Below are 18,562 nucleotides of genomic sequence, written 5' to 3'. Positions count from 1 at the left end.
GGTTAACGTTAAGAGGAAGATGAAAGAACTTGAGCAACAATAGTCTTTCCCTTGACATGGACTAAAATTCTTTATCCTGGAAGATTTTATATACTGATTATTTCAAACAATATTTATTTAATAAGAGAAAGAAGATATACTCACATAAAAACATAACTAATAGCTAATGTATATATGAAGAGTTCCAAATACTTTCTATCAAAACTCAGAGAAGGCATAGCTATTTTAAAGGCAAATTAGAATGTGAATAAGTAGAAGGAAGGAGAATGACATTCCCAACAGAATGGGAAAGAGTTAAGGTTCCTGCTTTAATGTGCCAGCGTGCTTCCAGTTTGGTCAGTTCCTTAGGCTTCCCCACTTCTCATCCATGCACTTGGCTTTTGGCTTTTTTCATTAGGTGATTATGTTTCCCTTTTTTTTCTCTCGTAGACAGACTCGTGGTTAGGTTAGAATTTTTTCAGGCTCTGAAGTTCTTGGTTGCTAGTTATGGCCTCAGCCCCTCCCATTCCCTAATATGGCTGTAAATATGAGTCATTTCTTATTGTTGCTTCAGACTAGATCCTACAGAGGACAGGGAATCCTGAGAGTTAAACTGATGAGCTAACATAATTTCCCATGTTGGTCATCTTGTTTTTGTAGGGTCAGCACACTGAAACTTCTCTAGTAGGTGCTGAGTACCTATAAAGGTGCCACCGAACTTGATGTAGTTTAAACGGCTCTGGAAGGACTACGGAGAGAATTTCTGTGAGTACAGGGGCACCCAAGGCAAGGAATGGACTTAGAAGGAAAATTTCTCTTAGATAATTTTCTCCTAAATTTTCTGTCAGAGTAATCATTATTGAAAGTCTGAATTGAATGAATGAGCTTACAGATCATTTAGCAAATAATTTCAAAGGAAAAAAATGAGATAATTCCAAAATGTATATAATCAGAGGGATGTTGTGGGATGATTCAGTGATATCACTTGTGATCTGCCAGTTACTAGGTGTTTCTGGTCATTCTTTATTTAACAAAAGATAATTTTCTGTCCCTTCCAAAAGAGATACAGTTTGGGGGTATCAGCAAGCAATAGATTAATGGAATACCCAGGTGCCCACGTGAGAAACTAAGGGCAAGTGGAGAAAAGAAAGATAGTGTTAGTTTGATCTAAGTTGTTTATAAGGAGAGTCATACTTTTTTGGATGCAGGGGAAATATTGTCAGTAACTTAGCTTGGGCTAGGGAAAGTGGCCAGGAAACAAAACCAGAGACCCACAGGACAGAGGGGAACAAATGCTCATTTTGTAATTAAAAGAGATTTGTTTTTAGAAAGCGTGGATGAGTCCAACTATGCTGAACCAAAGATTGTGTAAAAGGAATCTAGAACATTCATTTATTCATTCATCAGACACTGGTTTTAGCACTTTATTTTGTGTTAATCACTGTGTGACAATACAAAGATGAATAGATTTCCTTCTTTCTTGCAGCATATAATCCCTTAAAGCATACAGATGTGAACAAATAAATATAATTTAATGTGGTGAGTTCTGTAATACAGTTACATAGAGCCTGAAATAGCTGTATGAGATTTATGGGGAAGGTGACTAACCATGCCGAAAGACTTAAGAGAGAAGGTCATTTTTGTTCTGTTGTTTGTCCGATTCTAAGTTTGTTTTCAATGGAAGCCACTCTCGAGCCACATAGACAAGTGGAGGAAGGCACATGAGGTAGAGGTGACAGCATGTGCTAAGGCATGGAGAGTGAAAGAATGTGAGTGTTTGAAGAATAATGCAAAGTCCAGTAAGGAAAAGATGGGAGAGAGATGAATTGGATACTGTTATTTGACATTTGAATTGCTAAGCATCATTCTAAGGAGCTTAATTTTTATTTTGGAGATAGTAGAGAAGAATTGAAAAAAATACGCAATGAAGCTTATAAATAGATTGGTGTTCTAGGAAAAAGAATTCTGACTTTAATGTGAAAGTTGGATTGAAAGGGAGGGAAGAGATTGGACTGGAAGAAAAGCGATCAGTTAAGAGGCCTTCATAAATGTCTGGTTGAGAGATAATAAGAGAATAAAATAGTAAAATTGAAGTGGGAGAGAAGGATACAAATTAGTGAGGTATTTATGAATCACTGTGGCTAATCTTATTTGTGGGTAAAGGAAGTGAACAAGTTGAATATGAATTCCCAATTTCTGGTTTGAATGTCTTACTAGAGTTGAGAATAAGTTTTCAAATCTCAATCAAATTTATCTACAAAGTTAGACATAGACGTTGAGGGAAAATAATAAACTGGTAAACAGGGAATCAGAGGCCTGTACTAATCAGCTGAGTAACCTTGAGTCATGAACTTATTTATGCTTGATTCATTTTCTTCATCTATGAAATACAGTGGTTGAAACAGAGCCTTTCATCTCTAAAATCATGCCTCTGACTGACTACTTGTATTTATTAACTTTGTATTGTTGTATAACTTTATCCCTGCAAAAGTAGGTTGTCATACTCTGTAATATTTCCTTTTGAAAAATATAACAAGACTAGCATGAAGTAGGCATACAGAGGTACGAAAAGTGAAGTAAAAAGGACAGTGATAATACACAGGAGAAATTTAAAGAGTTTATATGGAATTTATGTTGAAAAACGATTAACCCTACTTAATATAAAGACACTATTTCCTACAACGGAAAATAGGAATAGGGTGAAAGCAGCGCTCTTAGGTAAACTCCTTAATTTAAAAACCAAACCAAACAAAAAAGATCTAAGACCTTGATTTAAAAAAACAAACAACAAAAAAAACCAGACCAATGGCAAGATCTGACCAGGAGGGCTCAAGAAGTGCTCCAGCAAGCTGTGGTTTGTGAATTATTGGCCCCAATCCACTCTTCCTTGTATTCAAGTTCTTTGTCATGTGACTTTGCAGTTCCTATCTCTGGATATAAAGTATACTTCCCCACTCCTTGACTTTGAGTTCAGTCTGGAGGTAAGCTTCGGCCAATGAGATGTTAACAGTGACTTCAAACATACTAAGCGGTTAGGCTTACTCTCTTGCACCTCTGATATCTCCATGAGAAGAGCTTCTCCAGTAGCTGCTGCCTCTTGAGCCTGGACACTGGGATAACAAAAAGACTAGAACAGTCAGACTCCCAGTTTGAGGCAGAGCCACATAGCTGCCAGCTTCTGTCGTACAACTATCAGCCCAAGAAGCACAGACTAGTGAGTGAGCCAGGGTTCTGGGTATAGTTTGTAATTTAGTATTAATGAGGCAATAGCTAACTGGTACACAAGCAGAATTTATTATTTTAAAGTAGCATATGAAATTTTGGGGTAAATTTTTGCTACAGATAAAATAATCTTGCTACAGATAAAATAAATGCTACAGATAAAATAAAATACAGATAAAATAATTTTGCTACTGAAAAAAAATAATCTAGCCATAGGTTTCCCCAATCTCTCTCTCTCTCTCTCTTTCTCTCTCTCTAACATGAACACACACAGACACACACACAGAATTTACTTGGTTCCTGAGATAATTGTTTTAAAAATGTGAAATAATATTCATATACTAAAAATTTTAGCATACAAAATTAGAGAGAACTCTATACCTTATAATCTAGCTTTAAAAAATGTCAATCCATTACTTTCTGTTTGTCTTTCAAGGAGCTGACTTTGAAATATAGACTGCCACGTATTCATCCTCACCTATGTCAAATGATACTACATAATTATATCATCTTAGCACGATGCCAATAGCACAATACTTTTGTTGTTGTTGTTGTTGTTGTTGTTGTTGTTGTTGTTGTTGAACTTGAGGTCTGCTTTCTATATCTAGAAGGAGAAGTTCAGCATATGAGATCACTCATGGCAAGGTCCTGAACAGAGAGAAGCAATAGAGTAGAGCAGAGTCATTAAAGGATCAGAGCCAGCTAGTATCTAACCTCTGCCATGTATTGGTTGCGTTACCTTAAAAAAGCTTTTTAACTTTTCTTTTACTTTAAGGAAGTCATCTCATCTCTAAATTAATGATAATAAGCTCCTATTTGATAATGTCATTGCGAGTTTAAATTAAATCATAAAAGTTAAGAGCTCCGTACTAAGCCTACCACAGAGTAAACATACAATAAATATTAGATATGATTCTTCCTATTATTCTCATTAAAACAAATTCATGTTCTTTTCACCAAAGTCTAAGTTTCTATTTCATGCTCAAATCTTTCAGAATTGAATCTGTGGCTGGGATCAATAATGATCAATATTAACTAAAAATTTGAGTAGGTCAGGGTGATGGTGTGAAGACTCAATCTGTTGGTTTCATAAACCAGTGAACTTCACTTCCTTTCCACTGAATCTAAAAGTTAGAAGAATTCTTTCAGTTTCCAACTACCTCCAGTGGCTCCTCAAACTGTAGTGGGAGAGAATGGTTTTTGGATGGCAGTGTGCCAAAAGGGAAGGAGTTACATGATTGGTCAGACTTCTGAGGAAGTTTCATGATAGTTTTTATATTAACATCGTACTCTCATCTGAGATTGTCTTAACATTGTATCTCATTTTAGATTGTCTTAACGTTGTATTTTCATTTTAGATTGTCCTCCTTTGTATTATTGAAGCTAAATCCAAGTAGTGAGCAGGGATCTTGAATCCAGTTGTGTTTACTACAATCAGTACATATTTTTACTCAAAAATAGACATGGATGACCACATAAGGATGATGAATGCAGGAGACTCACAGCCTACAGGTAAGAAGCACATGTAGGACAGGCTCTTGATGATATTTGTGAAGGAAACAAATTTACATTTGGTGAGTCTTTGCTATCACTCCTGAATCCTAACCTTCCCAAGAGAGTCCGTGTTTCCATGCTCTTCATCTCTTCTATCCCTGTCAAATTATTTTCAGCTATCTACCCAAGGTACCTTATAAACAGATCCACACAGTGTGAATAAAAGATAAATGATTTTTTTTTCTATTCTTAACAGCTTTACTTAGATAAAATTGACATATGTACATTGAAATGCACATATTTAAAGTGTACAATTTGATAAATTTTGACATCACAAATACATTCAAGATAATGAACATATCCATCAACATCAAAAGTTTCTTCACACCTCATTATAATCTTTTTCTACTGCCACTTTCAGCGTGCTCTGCTTGAGACAGTTGTAGATCAACTTTGTGTTACTATAGATAGATTTGCATTTTCTTGAATTTTATATGGATGGAATCATACAGTATGTATCTGTTTTTGTCTACCTTCTTTTACTGAGCACAATTATTTTAATATTCACCCATGTTGTTGTAGGTATCAATAGTTCATTCCTTTTTATTGCTGACTAGTATTCCCTCATATGGATGTACCACAGTCTATTTATTCATTCACCCATTAAAGAACATTTGGACTATTTCAAGTTTGGGATTGTTACAAATAAAGCTGTTATAAAATTTTATGTATCGGTCTTTGTATGGGCATATGCTTCCATTTCTTTTGGTGAAATATCGATGAGAAGAATGGGTGAGTCATGTGGTAGGTGTATATTTAACTTTTTAAGAAATTTCTACACGGCCTTCCAAAATGTTTGTACCATTTCACATTTCTACTAACAATCAATGAGAGTTTCAGTTCTTCCATATCCTTACCAACACTTGGTATGGTCAGACATTTTAATTTTAGTCATACTAATAGGTACATGGTGGTTTCTAAATTTGGTTTTAATTTGTATTTTGTTTATGACTAATGATGACGCACATCTTTTTATGTGAAATTTGACATCTATATATCTCATTTCAGGAAGTGTCGGTTCAACTCTTTTGCTTATATTTTTTATTATGTTGTTTGTTTTCTTATTAAGTATTGAGAATTCTTTATGTATTCTGGACACAAGTCCGTTATCAGACTTCTGATTCACAAATATTTTCTCCCAGTCTCTGGCTTGTCTTTTCATTTTTTTAACACTGTTTTCTGAAGAGCAAAAGTTATTAGTTTTTAGGAAGTCAAATTTCTTTTTAATGGATGATGCTTTTTGGATTGGACTGAAAAAATGTTTGTCTAACCCAAGATAACAATGAATTTTTCCTATGTTTTCTTCTATAAGTTTTAATGTTTAGGTTTTACATTTATTTGTATGATCTATTTTGAATTAATTTTTGTATATGGGATGTGATATGGATCAAAAATCTTTTTTTTTTTTTTTTTGCATATGGATATCCAATTATTCCAGCACCATTTCTTGAAATGGCTATCCTTTTTTATGTCTTTGCCAAAAATCAAGTGTCTATATATGTGTAGGTCTATTTCTCAACCATTAGTCTGTGTTTACACCAATAGCTGTAGCTTTATAAGTCTTTAAACCAGGGAATATTCATCTTCCAACTTAGTTCTCTTTCAAACCTGGCTATCTTAGCTCCTTAGCATTTTCATATAAATTTTACAAACAAATTGCCAATTTCTACATTAAAAAAAGGCTGCTGAGAATTTTGCTTAGAATTGTGATGAAGCTATAGATTCATTTGAGTAGAATTGAGATCCTAACAATTCTGTGTCTTCTGACTCATGAAAACAGTATCTCTCTCCATTTATTTATGTCTAATGTTTTCAGCAATGTTTTTTTAGTCTTCAGTGTACAAGTTTTGCATGTTTTTTGCCAGAAATATCCATAAGTATTTAATATTTTGACATCATTGTAAATGATATGTTATGTTTTAATTACGTATTGATAATAGCCAGTATGTAGAAATATGATTGGTTTTATATATTGATCTCGAATCCCACAACATTCTAAACTCACTTATGAGTAATGAAAAAATGCTTAATTTTTCTATAGGAGATGTTATCTCTTCCTACCTTGCTGTTGAGTCACAAGAACCCACAAAAGGGAATAAAAAGAGACTCTGTATCTCTAAAATTGTCACCATTGTCATATTCTTTCTGGTGATTCTAATAACTACACTGGCCACAATCTTAGCAGGTGAGTTGCCCATTTCCTAAATATGCTTTTGTTAACACTCTGATAAAATATTTCACCATATGTGTGCCTTTCATACTTTAGCTCAAGATTAAGAGTAATTTCAGACACCTGTGTACATGGAACAAGCATATAATTCCTCTTCTATAAAATAAAGATAATGGCTGTACTAAATATTGAGAGGATAAAAATAACAACATATATGAAACTTCCTCCTAAACCAATATTGCTACAGTCCTTACAAGGTAAGGAGTTTGTGGTAAAATGTAAATCACCACATTGCTTCCTTCATCAAGAAAATCTCATTATGAAAAAATATCAAAAGAACTAAACAGTATATTTGATGATATGTTCAATTAACAATGTGCCACAAGGTCCTTATCTCACCGTGGACTGGTAGTAAACAGTTTGTAGAACATTATCTAGCTGTGGACCACCTGGCCCTAAGCCATATGCTTTTATATAGATGTTAGTATTTTTTTTTCTAAGCTGCTTCTAGTTGATGGCTATGTTTATAAGAATGAAAATAGAGTTCAATGTGCAAAACATTTGTTCTTTAACTGGTTGTACAGGTTGTAATCACGGGGTCAGATTTCCAAGTTCTATTCATAATTCACAACTATACATATGGGTTGTAGAGAATTGCACAAGAAAAAAATGTTACTGTCTTAATGACCACATTTTTTACACAAAATATACATTACTTTTAGACTCAAAGCAGTATGATACCGCTAAGCTTCATGATAGTAAATAATGGACATATATTGTACAAATTACTTGAAACAATTTTAATAATATGTTTGAAAATGTATCCAGAAGTATATATGCATATAGACATGTATATAAATTTATATATGATTTACACATGAATATACGTGCTATAAATGTTTATATAGACTATACCTGTATAAAGTAATTTATAGAAATTAATGTGCATATATGTTATACATGCACGTATACATAACTGCACACATATATGTAAATGAGTTTATATTATAGATATATTAATCAAGCTTATTATATGAACTAGACATTAATATATATGTGAATATATGTATATACATGACTGTATATGCACATATGTATTTATACTTAAATACATATTTGTATATACTGTGTGTGTGTGTATATATATATAGAGAGAGAGAAAGAGATGGAGAGAGAGAAAGTGAGAAAGGGATCATTGTGTGAATGACAAACTATGCTAGGTGTTGACAATAAACAAGACAGGTATGGTTCTTGCCTCATGGAACTTGCTTAACAGGAGAAAAAGTCATGAGTCAAGTAATAAGAATGTTGAGTTCTAGGAGGAGGGCATAGGTAATGAAGATCAGATAAGTAAAAGATTTTGCCAAAGGGACATTGTATTGTGTGAATGGGCTTCAGTATTTACAGTAAAAAATTTTAGCGCCAAATTATTCCTCATCAGGGCATGATGCAAAAGTTATAATTTTATACATAACTATAAACTAAGAAAACTGTTGCTCAAATAAGATCATAAATAATATCTATTGGTCAAGGTAAGGAAATAAATATTATTGATATTTTTACATAGCTTAAATTAAATTAAAGATAGTCATTTAACTCTTCTGAGTAAAATAAATAAAGAAGAAAAAGAAAGTTTTGGTAAAACAAAATATGTATTTATAAAGCATTTTACAAGATATTTTCATACATAATACGCCATTTGTGTTTTTGAGTAACCTAGAGGGGTAGGGAAGTAAAGTATTATTATCCTTTTTTTCTTTCGTTATATGTAAGGAATTTGAACTTCAGAGGTATTAGTTGATTGTCTAGACAGCTAAGCAGATCGAAGTTACAACCTGAATCCAAGTCTTCTGATTTTTATTCGTCGTTCTTTACAACATCTACAATGTCACCTCTCTGTCTGATTGAGCTTATTTCCTGTGGTTTATATAAAATAAACACCCATAATTTATTTAAAAAGCTGAAATATATCCAGCCTGTTCTTAGAAAGTCAGGTTTTCTTGCAGGCCACCTCCTGAAGTTACTGCAGTCTGTCCTAGACAGGTGCTTCTGATTTTCCCTGATGGAATTTACTCAATGGAATTCTCAAGAACCCTCATTCTTGTTCCCCTGGTTCAAGCTATGTTTAAGAGAGTATAAACTTGATCACATGAAGTATAGATAATTTTTAAGGATTAAAACTGATATCCAATTTTAACCCTCATAGTGATTTGAATCCTTTCAGATATACGAAAATGTAGGACAAGAATTCCATTTCCAGATTTTGTCATTGGTGAATTAAATCATCCAGCATCTAACATCTCAGTTTACCTATCTATACAAAACAGAATTGGACTGGATAATTTTTAAGGTCACTTGTGGTGCTAAAACTCCCCTATTTCCTAAAGTTATTAAGCAACAGTAAGGAACATTTGACACAATCTCTGGGAGGAAAAATAAACATGTTAAACTCAGATGGCCCAAGTCAGATGACTAATTTTGTGCTTTGGCATAAAAACAGACTTTTCTTATTTAACAGATATTGATATTTAGGTTAAAACAGTCTATAATACAACAAGTCAAGGATCTAATCAGATCTAGAATAAAAATTATTCTTACACTTAGATATTCTTTTTTTTTTTTTTTTTGAAGATCGGCACCTGGGCTAACGTGTTGCCAATCTTCTTTTTTTCTTTTTCTTCTCCCCAAAGCCCCCGGGACATAGTTGTATATTCTAGATGTGAGTGTCTCTGGTTGTGCTGTGTGGGACGCTGCCTCAGCATGGCTTGATGAGCCGTGCCAGGTCCACACCCAGGATCCGAACCAGCGAGACCCTGAGCTGCCAAAGTGGAGCACGTGAACTTAATCACTCAGCCACAGGGCTGGCTTTCACTTAGATGTTCTTAAGAAGGGTTATGTGGATTTTTCTTAGAGATATATGACAGTTATCTATCAATAAATGACATAATTATATACATACATAATTTTATATATGATACAAAAGTTATTTATAGTTATATCTATATATAAACATACATGTACACAAATACAAATTTATATTGTTTACATATTTTGTTGACATGCAGCAAACAGGCACGAAATAATTATCAGGTACTGGGATAGAGAAAGAAGAGGAAAAATGGTAATTATAACTATAATGTATTAAATTTGATAGTTCATTAGAAGCAGAGAGCATGGAAAGGAGAGTATGATCAATGCCACTGAGGTGGGATGGAGGAGATGCACAGAGGAAATTATGCTTTAACAGAATAGATGATTTAAATACAAGTAGATTCTTCCTGGTTGGACAGGGATGGAGTGTTTGATTGCTAGTTCAAGGTGGGGGTACGGCACTGGGGAACACAGATCAGCATGAACAAAGCCCCAGATATTACATAAAGTAATACGGCATGTATAAGGGACTATAAGAAGTTTGGTATAGAAGGAATTATACAGAGAAAAAAAATGCGTACAGAAAATATAAAGCTACAAAAGTAAACAGAGATCAAATCCTGATGGTATTTTTCATTAAAGTTTAACCAAAAAGTTAGACTGTAAACACAGTTTAAGCATAGAGTAAGCATATGTGTAACTGGACAAGATATATCCCACTTAGCTGTTTTATACACTTTAAATTGAACAGGTCTTTTCCCCAAATCTGTTTTTCTTCTAACAGTAATTTTTATGAATCAATATGCCATCAATCTAGTACATACGTCATTATCTATCTCTAATTTTGAAACAAACCTTTAGTGTAAGATTTAAAACCTTACCATGCATATAAGACTGGCTCCTGCTCATCTTTCTGAACTCAGTTCTTGTCATGCCCTCCTCTTTCTCTCTATATTCCAGTCATGCTGATCTTCTTCCTTTCTCAAGTGAAAAAGTCACTCACTCCATGGCCTTTCACATTCACTTCCTCTTTGCTGAGAACATACTTTTCTCATTCTTCATCTAGTGATCGCTCTGCATCGTTAGTGTGAGCTTAAAAGTCTACTCCAATCCCCACCTCGAACTAGGTCCTCTCTCCTCAACACATTTTAGTATCTATCATATTCCTTTTGTATCATTCCTTGAATTCACAATTATTTGTTCAACATCTATCTGGCCCACTAGACTCTTAGCAAATAATGGCAGGGACCATGCCTATAATAAACATATACAACAGTGCTTAGCACATAGTGTTTACTCACAAATATTTTGTTATTGAGCAAATGAACGTCCATTAGGTAGTTGTATGTAGGAGATATCTGACGAGAGGCCTGGATTGGACATATAAATTTAAAGATTATCAGAATATGCATGATAGGTAATGTCATGAGAATGAATGCTATCACCTGGAAGAGTGTGTCACTTGAGAAGAGCACCAAGCCTTGAATCTGAGTAATAACAGCATCTACATGAGTGGCATCCACCAAAGATTTCTTTCAACCTAGCAAGAAAATAAGTACAAAAATTTAGGAGCTGTTCTCATTTGCGAAAAAATACAGAGTGATTAATGAAGTCCAAAACCTTTAGACTGAATGGCCAAAACTAATCTGGATAATTTTGTTTATATGGATAAATAAATATTTTAAATTAAATTCTACTGTATCTCAGAGCAGGGATTCAGGGCATTCTACCCCCTCAGTACTTAATATATTATTAAATCATTTTTAGTTGAAAAACACAAATCTTCCACTGAACACACGTCATGCCTGGACGACTGGATTGGTTATCTAGGAAAGTGCTTCTATTTTTCTGAAAATACAACAACCTGGGCAGCAAGCCAGAACTTCTGCACATCTTATGCAGCAACTCTTGCTGTATTCAACACCACAAAAGAACTGGTAAGGAAATACTTTTGAACTATAATTGTGTTTTCAGAGGTTATAGCTGATATACAGAATGCACACTGGAAATGGAAATGGTCCAGGAAAGACCCTCTCACCCAGCACAGAAGAGGCCCTATTCCAGCTCAACTCAAAGGACCATAAAAAGAGCTCATATCAGGGTCCAACCACATTCACCTTACAGGTCAGGTCAGATCAAACTTCATGGTACAAATTATTGTGAAACATTTAGGAGATGACTTCCCCTGTTTGACTTTTCAACTGACAGTAGGAGTATTTAGAAACCAATTACACGTTGGGCATTTTCCCTTTGCCATATATACAGCAATTTATATATTGCTGCCCAACAGAATGACCTCAACTGTTCCTTGAAGAAGTTCAACTGCATAATTACCTAGCTCTACATTTTCAAGTGGAAATAGAGCACCAAAATCCAGGGAATGTCCAAAACCATTTCCATAGTTCAGACCTGGGAAGCCTTAATAAAACCCTGCTAATAAGCTATCGTTCACCTACGTATTCTATACTAAATGGAAATTGTCTTTTGTGGGGCTGTATTAAAAAAATAATAAGCAGAAAGTCATGACAAACCATTTGTCAGAGATACTGGAAAGAATTAATAAATGAGTCAGTATAACCAAGAAGATCTGGGAGCTTTGGAGCACAGAAAAGGGTAAATGGAGAAACTTAAAAGCATACAATACAAACTGCTCAAAAACAGAAATAATGGAGATGTAAAATATCAGAGGTGGTAAGAGAAAGAAAAGTTAAGACCTCAAGGAACATAGGAGTATATTAACATTTATTGAACACCTACTCTACCAGAAATGGACAGAAGAGGGATTGACCTAATCTGAAATTAATTTAGAACATTTTGCAAAGATTTTTAAATACATTGGGGTGACTAAAAAATACAAATGAAGTCATACATTCTATAGAATAATAAATTAAGAAACTAAAGTGGGAAAAAATAAGAAAGTATCATATGAACATGGAAACAGAACAAAGAAAAGAAATATTTTAACTAAAAAATGTAGTCACTGAAATAATTTTTGGAATAAAAACAAGAGAAAAAATAGAAAAAGGAGTACAACAAAATAAATGAGGATATACAAAAGCAAAATTGGTTCTCCAAATAGTTGGGACAGATCACAGGAAAAAGAAAAGACATACCCACCCTAATAAAGACAATTACAAACAGCACAGATTTAAAAGGATAAAATATTACAAATAATTTTATGTCAATAAATTTGAAAACATTGAAGAAATAGATAATTATCTAAACAATTATTGAGACAATTTAAAAATTGGAATACATATAGATAGACATATTTCTTAAAAATTAAATGACAAACATCAAAGAATAAAAAATGTTCAAAAAAGCTAAAGTGTCTAAATAAACTAAAGGCATACAAAAAGTACAAATCCAACAGAATTCAAAAAAGGTAAAAGAAGAAAAAAGTAGTATTAGAAAACACAACATTGATAAATCCAAATATAATAACAATTATGATAAAATGTTTTTAATTTAGCTCTTAAAAGATAAAAGTTATCAGATTGGTTTGAAAAAAACAACAGAGTCCAGTTACATGCTACTTACAGAGACATACCCTAGCGCATGTACACAAAGACACACACAAGTTAGAGATGAAGTGAAAGGAAAAGGTATGCAAAGCAATTACTAACCAAAACCAAACCAAACAAAAAAGCTGGTCTGGTCGTAATAACAACAGAAAATATAATGTATCGGAATAAATTAAGAAGATATAGAAAACCTGAATGAACCAATGCTCTTCAACATATTTACTGCTAGCCAAAATTCTCCCATCCTAAAAGGCGCCAAACCTAGAAAGATTTACTGGCAAATTTGACCAAGCCTTCAGAGAACAGATAATTCCCTTCTCATAAAAACCCTTTTAGACAACAGAAAAGAGAGAAAGCTACTCAATATAATTTCTACAGAAGTTGTTATAGAAGTAAAATAACCCATAAACTAACCCATGAACCAGATAAGGACAATGTCCTCTAAGATCATTTCCAAATCTGAAACTCTATGTTTTGATAGAGTATAATGAATTAGACAAAAGAAAATCCAAGAGAAGGAAGCATTTGCTATTCATCCTGTAAATCTACTTTACTACAGGATTTCCTGAAGCGATATTCTGACCATTCTCAATATTGGATTGGACTGAGCCGAAAACCAGGACAGACCTGGAAGTGGATAGATGGAACCACGTACAGTGGTTGGTAAGTCCAGAGTGTGTAATTCACACATCTAAAGCTGGAGCTTAGAGTCCTTTCCCACCACAGAGAGATCTGAGTTACAATCCATGCACACCATTCCCCTGGAGATGTTCTTTGTGGTGGAGAATAAAATGAGTCCTGACAAAAAGCAGTAATACAAATTATTATACAAATCATTTAATACCTATAATATCCCAAACACAATGCTTCATAATTGTTATATCATTTAACCTCCACAACAATTGTAAGAGATGGGTATATATATCTCCATTTTGCAGATGCAAAAATTGATGTTTAAAAATGTTGCATAATTATAATATTTTACAACGTATGTTTAAAGTATTTTTGTCAATAAATCCTGCACTTCTCTATCATATAGGTTATAGATTTTTTAAGGTTATTAAGCTACATTTTAGGCCAGGCAAAGTATATGAATTCGGTTTGCTTTAATTCAAGCAATGTGGTATTGGGTTACAGTAAAAGCTCACAGCAGAGGAAATTTTTTCTCTAACTCTTCCCATCAGTATTCACTCATTCTGTGGCCTTTTATTTTTTTTGTGTTTTGTTTTAGGTTTAAAATAATTGGAATTGGAGAATGTGCCTATCTGCACAAAATTGGAATTAGCAGTGCCAGTACCCATTTGGTCAGAAAATGGATTTGCAGCAAACCAGACACACATATATCAGGAAGTTAAGACATCATAGATTTAAGATGTTTTGCACAAATGTAGTTTTTATTCTTTTTAAAAGATATAGAACACATTAATGTAAAAGTACATGAAATTCATGCTTAATAATTTTCATTGATGTTTCACTCTAAATCTCTAAATTCACTTTTTATGAGTCGATTAGATTCTTGGCATTCAAGAAGTATATGCCTCAACATATTTAACAGTTCGCAAATCTCTTGTAGAATAACATTTCTGATACATAATACATTAAAATATGAATAAAAATTTAAATGACATTTTAAGATATTTAATCATATGAATTCAGAGTAATGTCATTTAAAATTACTTGTTTTTCAAAGAACTCATGTTTTTGCACTTCTTCTTACCTTTATTATCAACACTAGTTGTTGGTTTTCTTTTGGTTTTGCAATATTTGCATCACTTGATGAGATTCACTCATGAATGTAGTATAATTCAAACACAGGATAATGTTTAAAGGTGTTGATTAATAGCTAAATTAATCTCTTTCACACACCAACCTCACAGCAAAAAATAAAACAACTAAGAAAAAGATTTCATGTTCAGATCATCATATGAGGGGCATCAAGATTACAAGTAAACAGTCTGAACTAGCAGTGTTCTATTTGTGAATGCCAAGGACCTATTGCATAATAGATAATATGAATAATACAATTTGGGGTGCAGATGGATGAGGGAGTGGTTTGAACTTTGCTGCTCAAGCTTCTTTCTATTTGAGAAACAATAAATTAGGTTCTGCATCAGAATGTATACTTTTTCAGAGGATATTAGCTTCATAATTGCTCAAGGTTAACAATATCCCTTTGGAAGATATAATCCTTTTCTTAAAGTTATTGTGAAATCTGTGATCTGCATCCTGTCCTGTACTGCTTAATGTACGCTCATTGATAGAAAATAAAATAGTTGTATTAGGAGAACACATATTGGAGAATGGGACTAGTAAAAATTTAGGAAAATAACTTGGTAAAGTCTTATTCCTTTTTTTAAAAATTTTTTTAATTGCTTTTTTTGGTGAGGAAGTTTGGCCTTGAGCTAACATCTGTTGCCAATCTTCCCCCCGACCCCACTTTTTCTTCTCCCCAAAGCCCCAGTACATAGTTGTACATCCTACTTGTAAGTCCTTCTAGTTCTTCTATGTGGGATGCCACCATGGCATGGCATGATCAGCAGTGTGTAGGTCCACACCCAGGATCCAAACTGGTGAACACCTGGCCACTGAAGCAAAGTGTGTGAACTTAATGACTACGCCACCTGGCCAGCCCTGAAGTCTCATTCTTCTATCTTCTATTGTAGACCATACCAAATTTTCCATCTTTTTATCTTCTCTCCTCACCCTCGTTTTCACTCTCTTTCTTCCCTGTACTTCCCCCTCCACCATTCTTTATAAATACTTATTTGATTATTTTAATCTCAATAAGAATAAGGGAAATAATTGTCCATAGTCAACTAAGTACCAAGACAACAAAAAACTAAAAGGGGAAATTTCCCTTCTAATTAAAACTGACCACTACGCAGGTCCTTAGAAAACTCAGGTCTTTATTCTTTAGGTCTTTATCAGTTTGTACTGTATTATTGCTCCATTGTTCTCCTGTATCAGGAGTAAGTAAAACTATTTTTAATGAAAATTGAATTTAAAAAATGGTAACAAGAGACTTAGCATTAAATCTACAATTAGTTTAGAAAATGAGAGACTGGATAGATGAAACTTCAACATTTCATTACCAAACAGTGTAAGAAGTACAAAAACAAATGCATAAGAGGTATGAAAATGTTCAGTGGCAGCAAAAGAAAGAAAGTATTCAAAACTTGAGAAAGAGGTGCCTAGCAAAATTATCATAGGGAAAATATTTTTAAATTGATAAGTAAAGAAAGTAAGGGTTCTCCAGGAATAAAATTCTCAGGAAGAACATTGCCAACAGAGTGAAAATCACATGTGAGTGTTCCACGTGCTGCACAATTGAGAATTTATAATACTCTGGAAGCACTGAAATGAGAGATGTGAGATAGGAAAGAATAAGAGTTGGGGTTGAGGTAAGAGATGTGGAGGGAGGGAGGGCATGATTTAAGGGGAATTGTACAACATGCTAAGTGAAGTGCAGCCTTGATGCTCTACGTTGCTGTTCTATAGTTATTGAATATTTGTAAATAGGAATAGTGCTATCTTTAAATATAACTCTCAGGACAGTATAAAATCACACTGATGTACTAAGAAAGTATTTAGAAGGCTTTTCAACTGCCTAGAAGAAGAAATGATAAGAGCAGTGGCAGGGAGAATGGGGAGGAGTGAATGAATTCAGGAACTTTTTCAGGAATAAACTCTTAGAAAATATCGTATGAGGGGGATTAAGGAGAAATAGTTAAGAATAAATTACAGGTTTCTCTATAAGTCAATCAGATGAATAGTGGTGCTATTAACTGATATAAAAAAGATATTTCAGAATTACTGAGTTTCAGGAGTCCATAGGAAATCCCAGTGGAAATGTTTAGCAGGAAGTAGGATGTTTGGAGCAAGTCTGGCTGGATATATGGAATTGATGTAGATGGAGCTGAAAAGATCTGAGTTAAAAGCTTACATGACAAAAGTAGAAAAGTGAATGGTAGCAAAGAGCAGATAATTATTTGCTTTAAGGAAAAATAATTTTCTTCCACATATACTTATTTCTTAAGTTTTTTTTTATTTTTTAGGTGAGGCCTAAATTAAGATTAAGTTTTGTCACAGAGCTGAATCCGTGCTTATAAGAGCATAGGTAGAACAGTAGTAAAGCTTCAGACAAATAAATCAGTTCATATGTATTTACAGAAGCATAAAATAAGAGTAATGCATATTTTTCAGATTCTATAGTAATCTGAAGTATTGGATCTGCAAAACTTCTAACACTGAATAGTGTACAGACCAAGTAAGAAAATGTACTAATGCTTCTTTTCTCTTTCAAGTTATAGTTTTAAAAATTACATCTTCACTGTATCAGCCCTCTCTAATAATAGAGAAACAATGTTAAGAATCTTTTTGTGTGACTAATGCTTTTATAGTACCAAATGCTATTTAATAGTTAATGGCATAGATTTTAAATTGCCTCAAATTTGTTAATGAATACTAAAATAAAGTTCTTACTTTGAAAGCAAATTGAGAGTTTTGCTGCTTTTTAAATAAAATCGCAAATATTCTCACATGTCTCTTGTGGAATGACAATGAATAATTATGCCTGGAAGTGCATCTCTAAAATTTTGGAAAGATAACTTCTAAGAGTTAAAATTTCTTTATAATAGATTAAAAATTTTGTTATACTTTTAAGCATTATTTATATATATGCACTTAAATGTAAGTATAAATGTATATGTGTGTGTATATATGTATACTCTTAAAAATACATAAAGTAGGAAAGTAACATGTTAATTTTTACAACAATTAGTGGGAAAGCCAAGGTATTCAAAACAATGAAGTATAAGTGGGGAATAAATATGTTTAGGAATATAATCTTATTATTATGTGAGAGTAAATATATGATACCTCATTTAACTTGAATGATTCTTACTTGGAAATGCAAATGTTAACTCAGTTAATACATGGTATCTATGGACATATGTTCCTAGAATAGTAAGTTAATACTTATGGACATTTTACAATTAAGGCTTTATTGATTGATTCTTTTATCTTCTTGGAGTTCTGCTTTTCATTTTGTCTAAAGCAATACCCAACATGCACCTCAGGTCTACCACCCTTGAGTTGCCACATCATCCAATATACATTCTAACTATTAAAATAATCCCAATTTGTCTTTGTCTTTTAGGAAATAAACTATTTTCTTGGAATTAAAAAGAAAATCAATGGGAAAACAATGACAATGGTGGAAAGGGAGCCCACAATAGAATAA

The 18,562-nt window shown here is 33.3% G+C and overlaps 1 protein-coding gene across 1 annotated transcript; it reads left to right on the top strand.

Moving 5' to 3' along the window:
* Positions 1–615: 615 nt before the first annotated feature.
* On the top strand, positions 616–17,814 carry LOC138924903 (C-type lectin domain family 2 member A-like). Its single transcript, XM_070271999.1, has 6 exons — positions 616–744; positions 4,560–4,713; positions 6,797–6,940; positions 11,564–11,733; positions 13,880–13,983; positions 14,552–17,814. The coding sequence occupies exons 2-6, from the start codon at positions 4,665–4,667 to the stop codon at positions 14,673–14,675; spliced, it is 591 nt and encodes a 196-aa protein (XP_070128100.1). The 5' UTR covers positions 616–744; positions 4,560–4,664; the 3' UTR covers positions 14,676–17,814.
* The last annotated feature ends 748 nt before the right edge of the window (positions 17,815–18,562 follow it).

The sequence above is a fragment of the Equus caballus genome, chromosome 6 (assembly GCF_041296265.1).
Source record: "Equus caballus isolate H_3958 breed thoroughbred chromosome 6, TB-T2T, whole genome shotgun sequence".
NCBI lineage: Eukaryota > Metazoa > Chordata > Mammalia > Perissodactyla > Equidae > Equus > Equus caballus.
The sequence above is the reverse complement of the archived record's forward strand: the minus strand, read 5'-3'. Positions and strand labels throughout refer to the sequence as shown.

Excerpts from the sequence above, each read along its gene's own strand:
- LOC138924903 (XM_070271999.1), top strand. The coding sequence starts at position 4,665 with ATGGATGACCACATAAGGATGATGAATGCAGGAGACTCACAGCCTACA. Across the intron at positions 4,714-6,796 it reads AGGAGACTCACAGCCTACAG|GAGATGTTATCTCTTCCTAC; the intron begins GTAAGAAGCACA and ends ATTTTTCTATAG. Across the intron at positions 6,941-11,563 it reads ACTGGCCACAATCTTAGCAG|TTGAAAAACACAAATCTTCC; the intron begins GTGAGTTGCCCA and ends AATCATTTTTAG.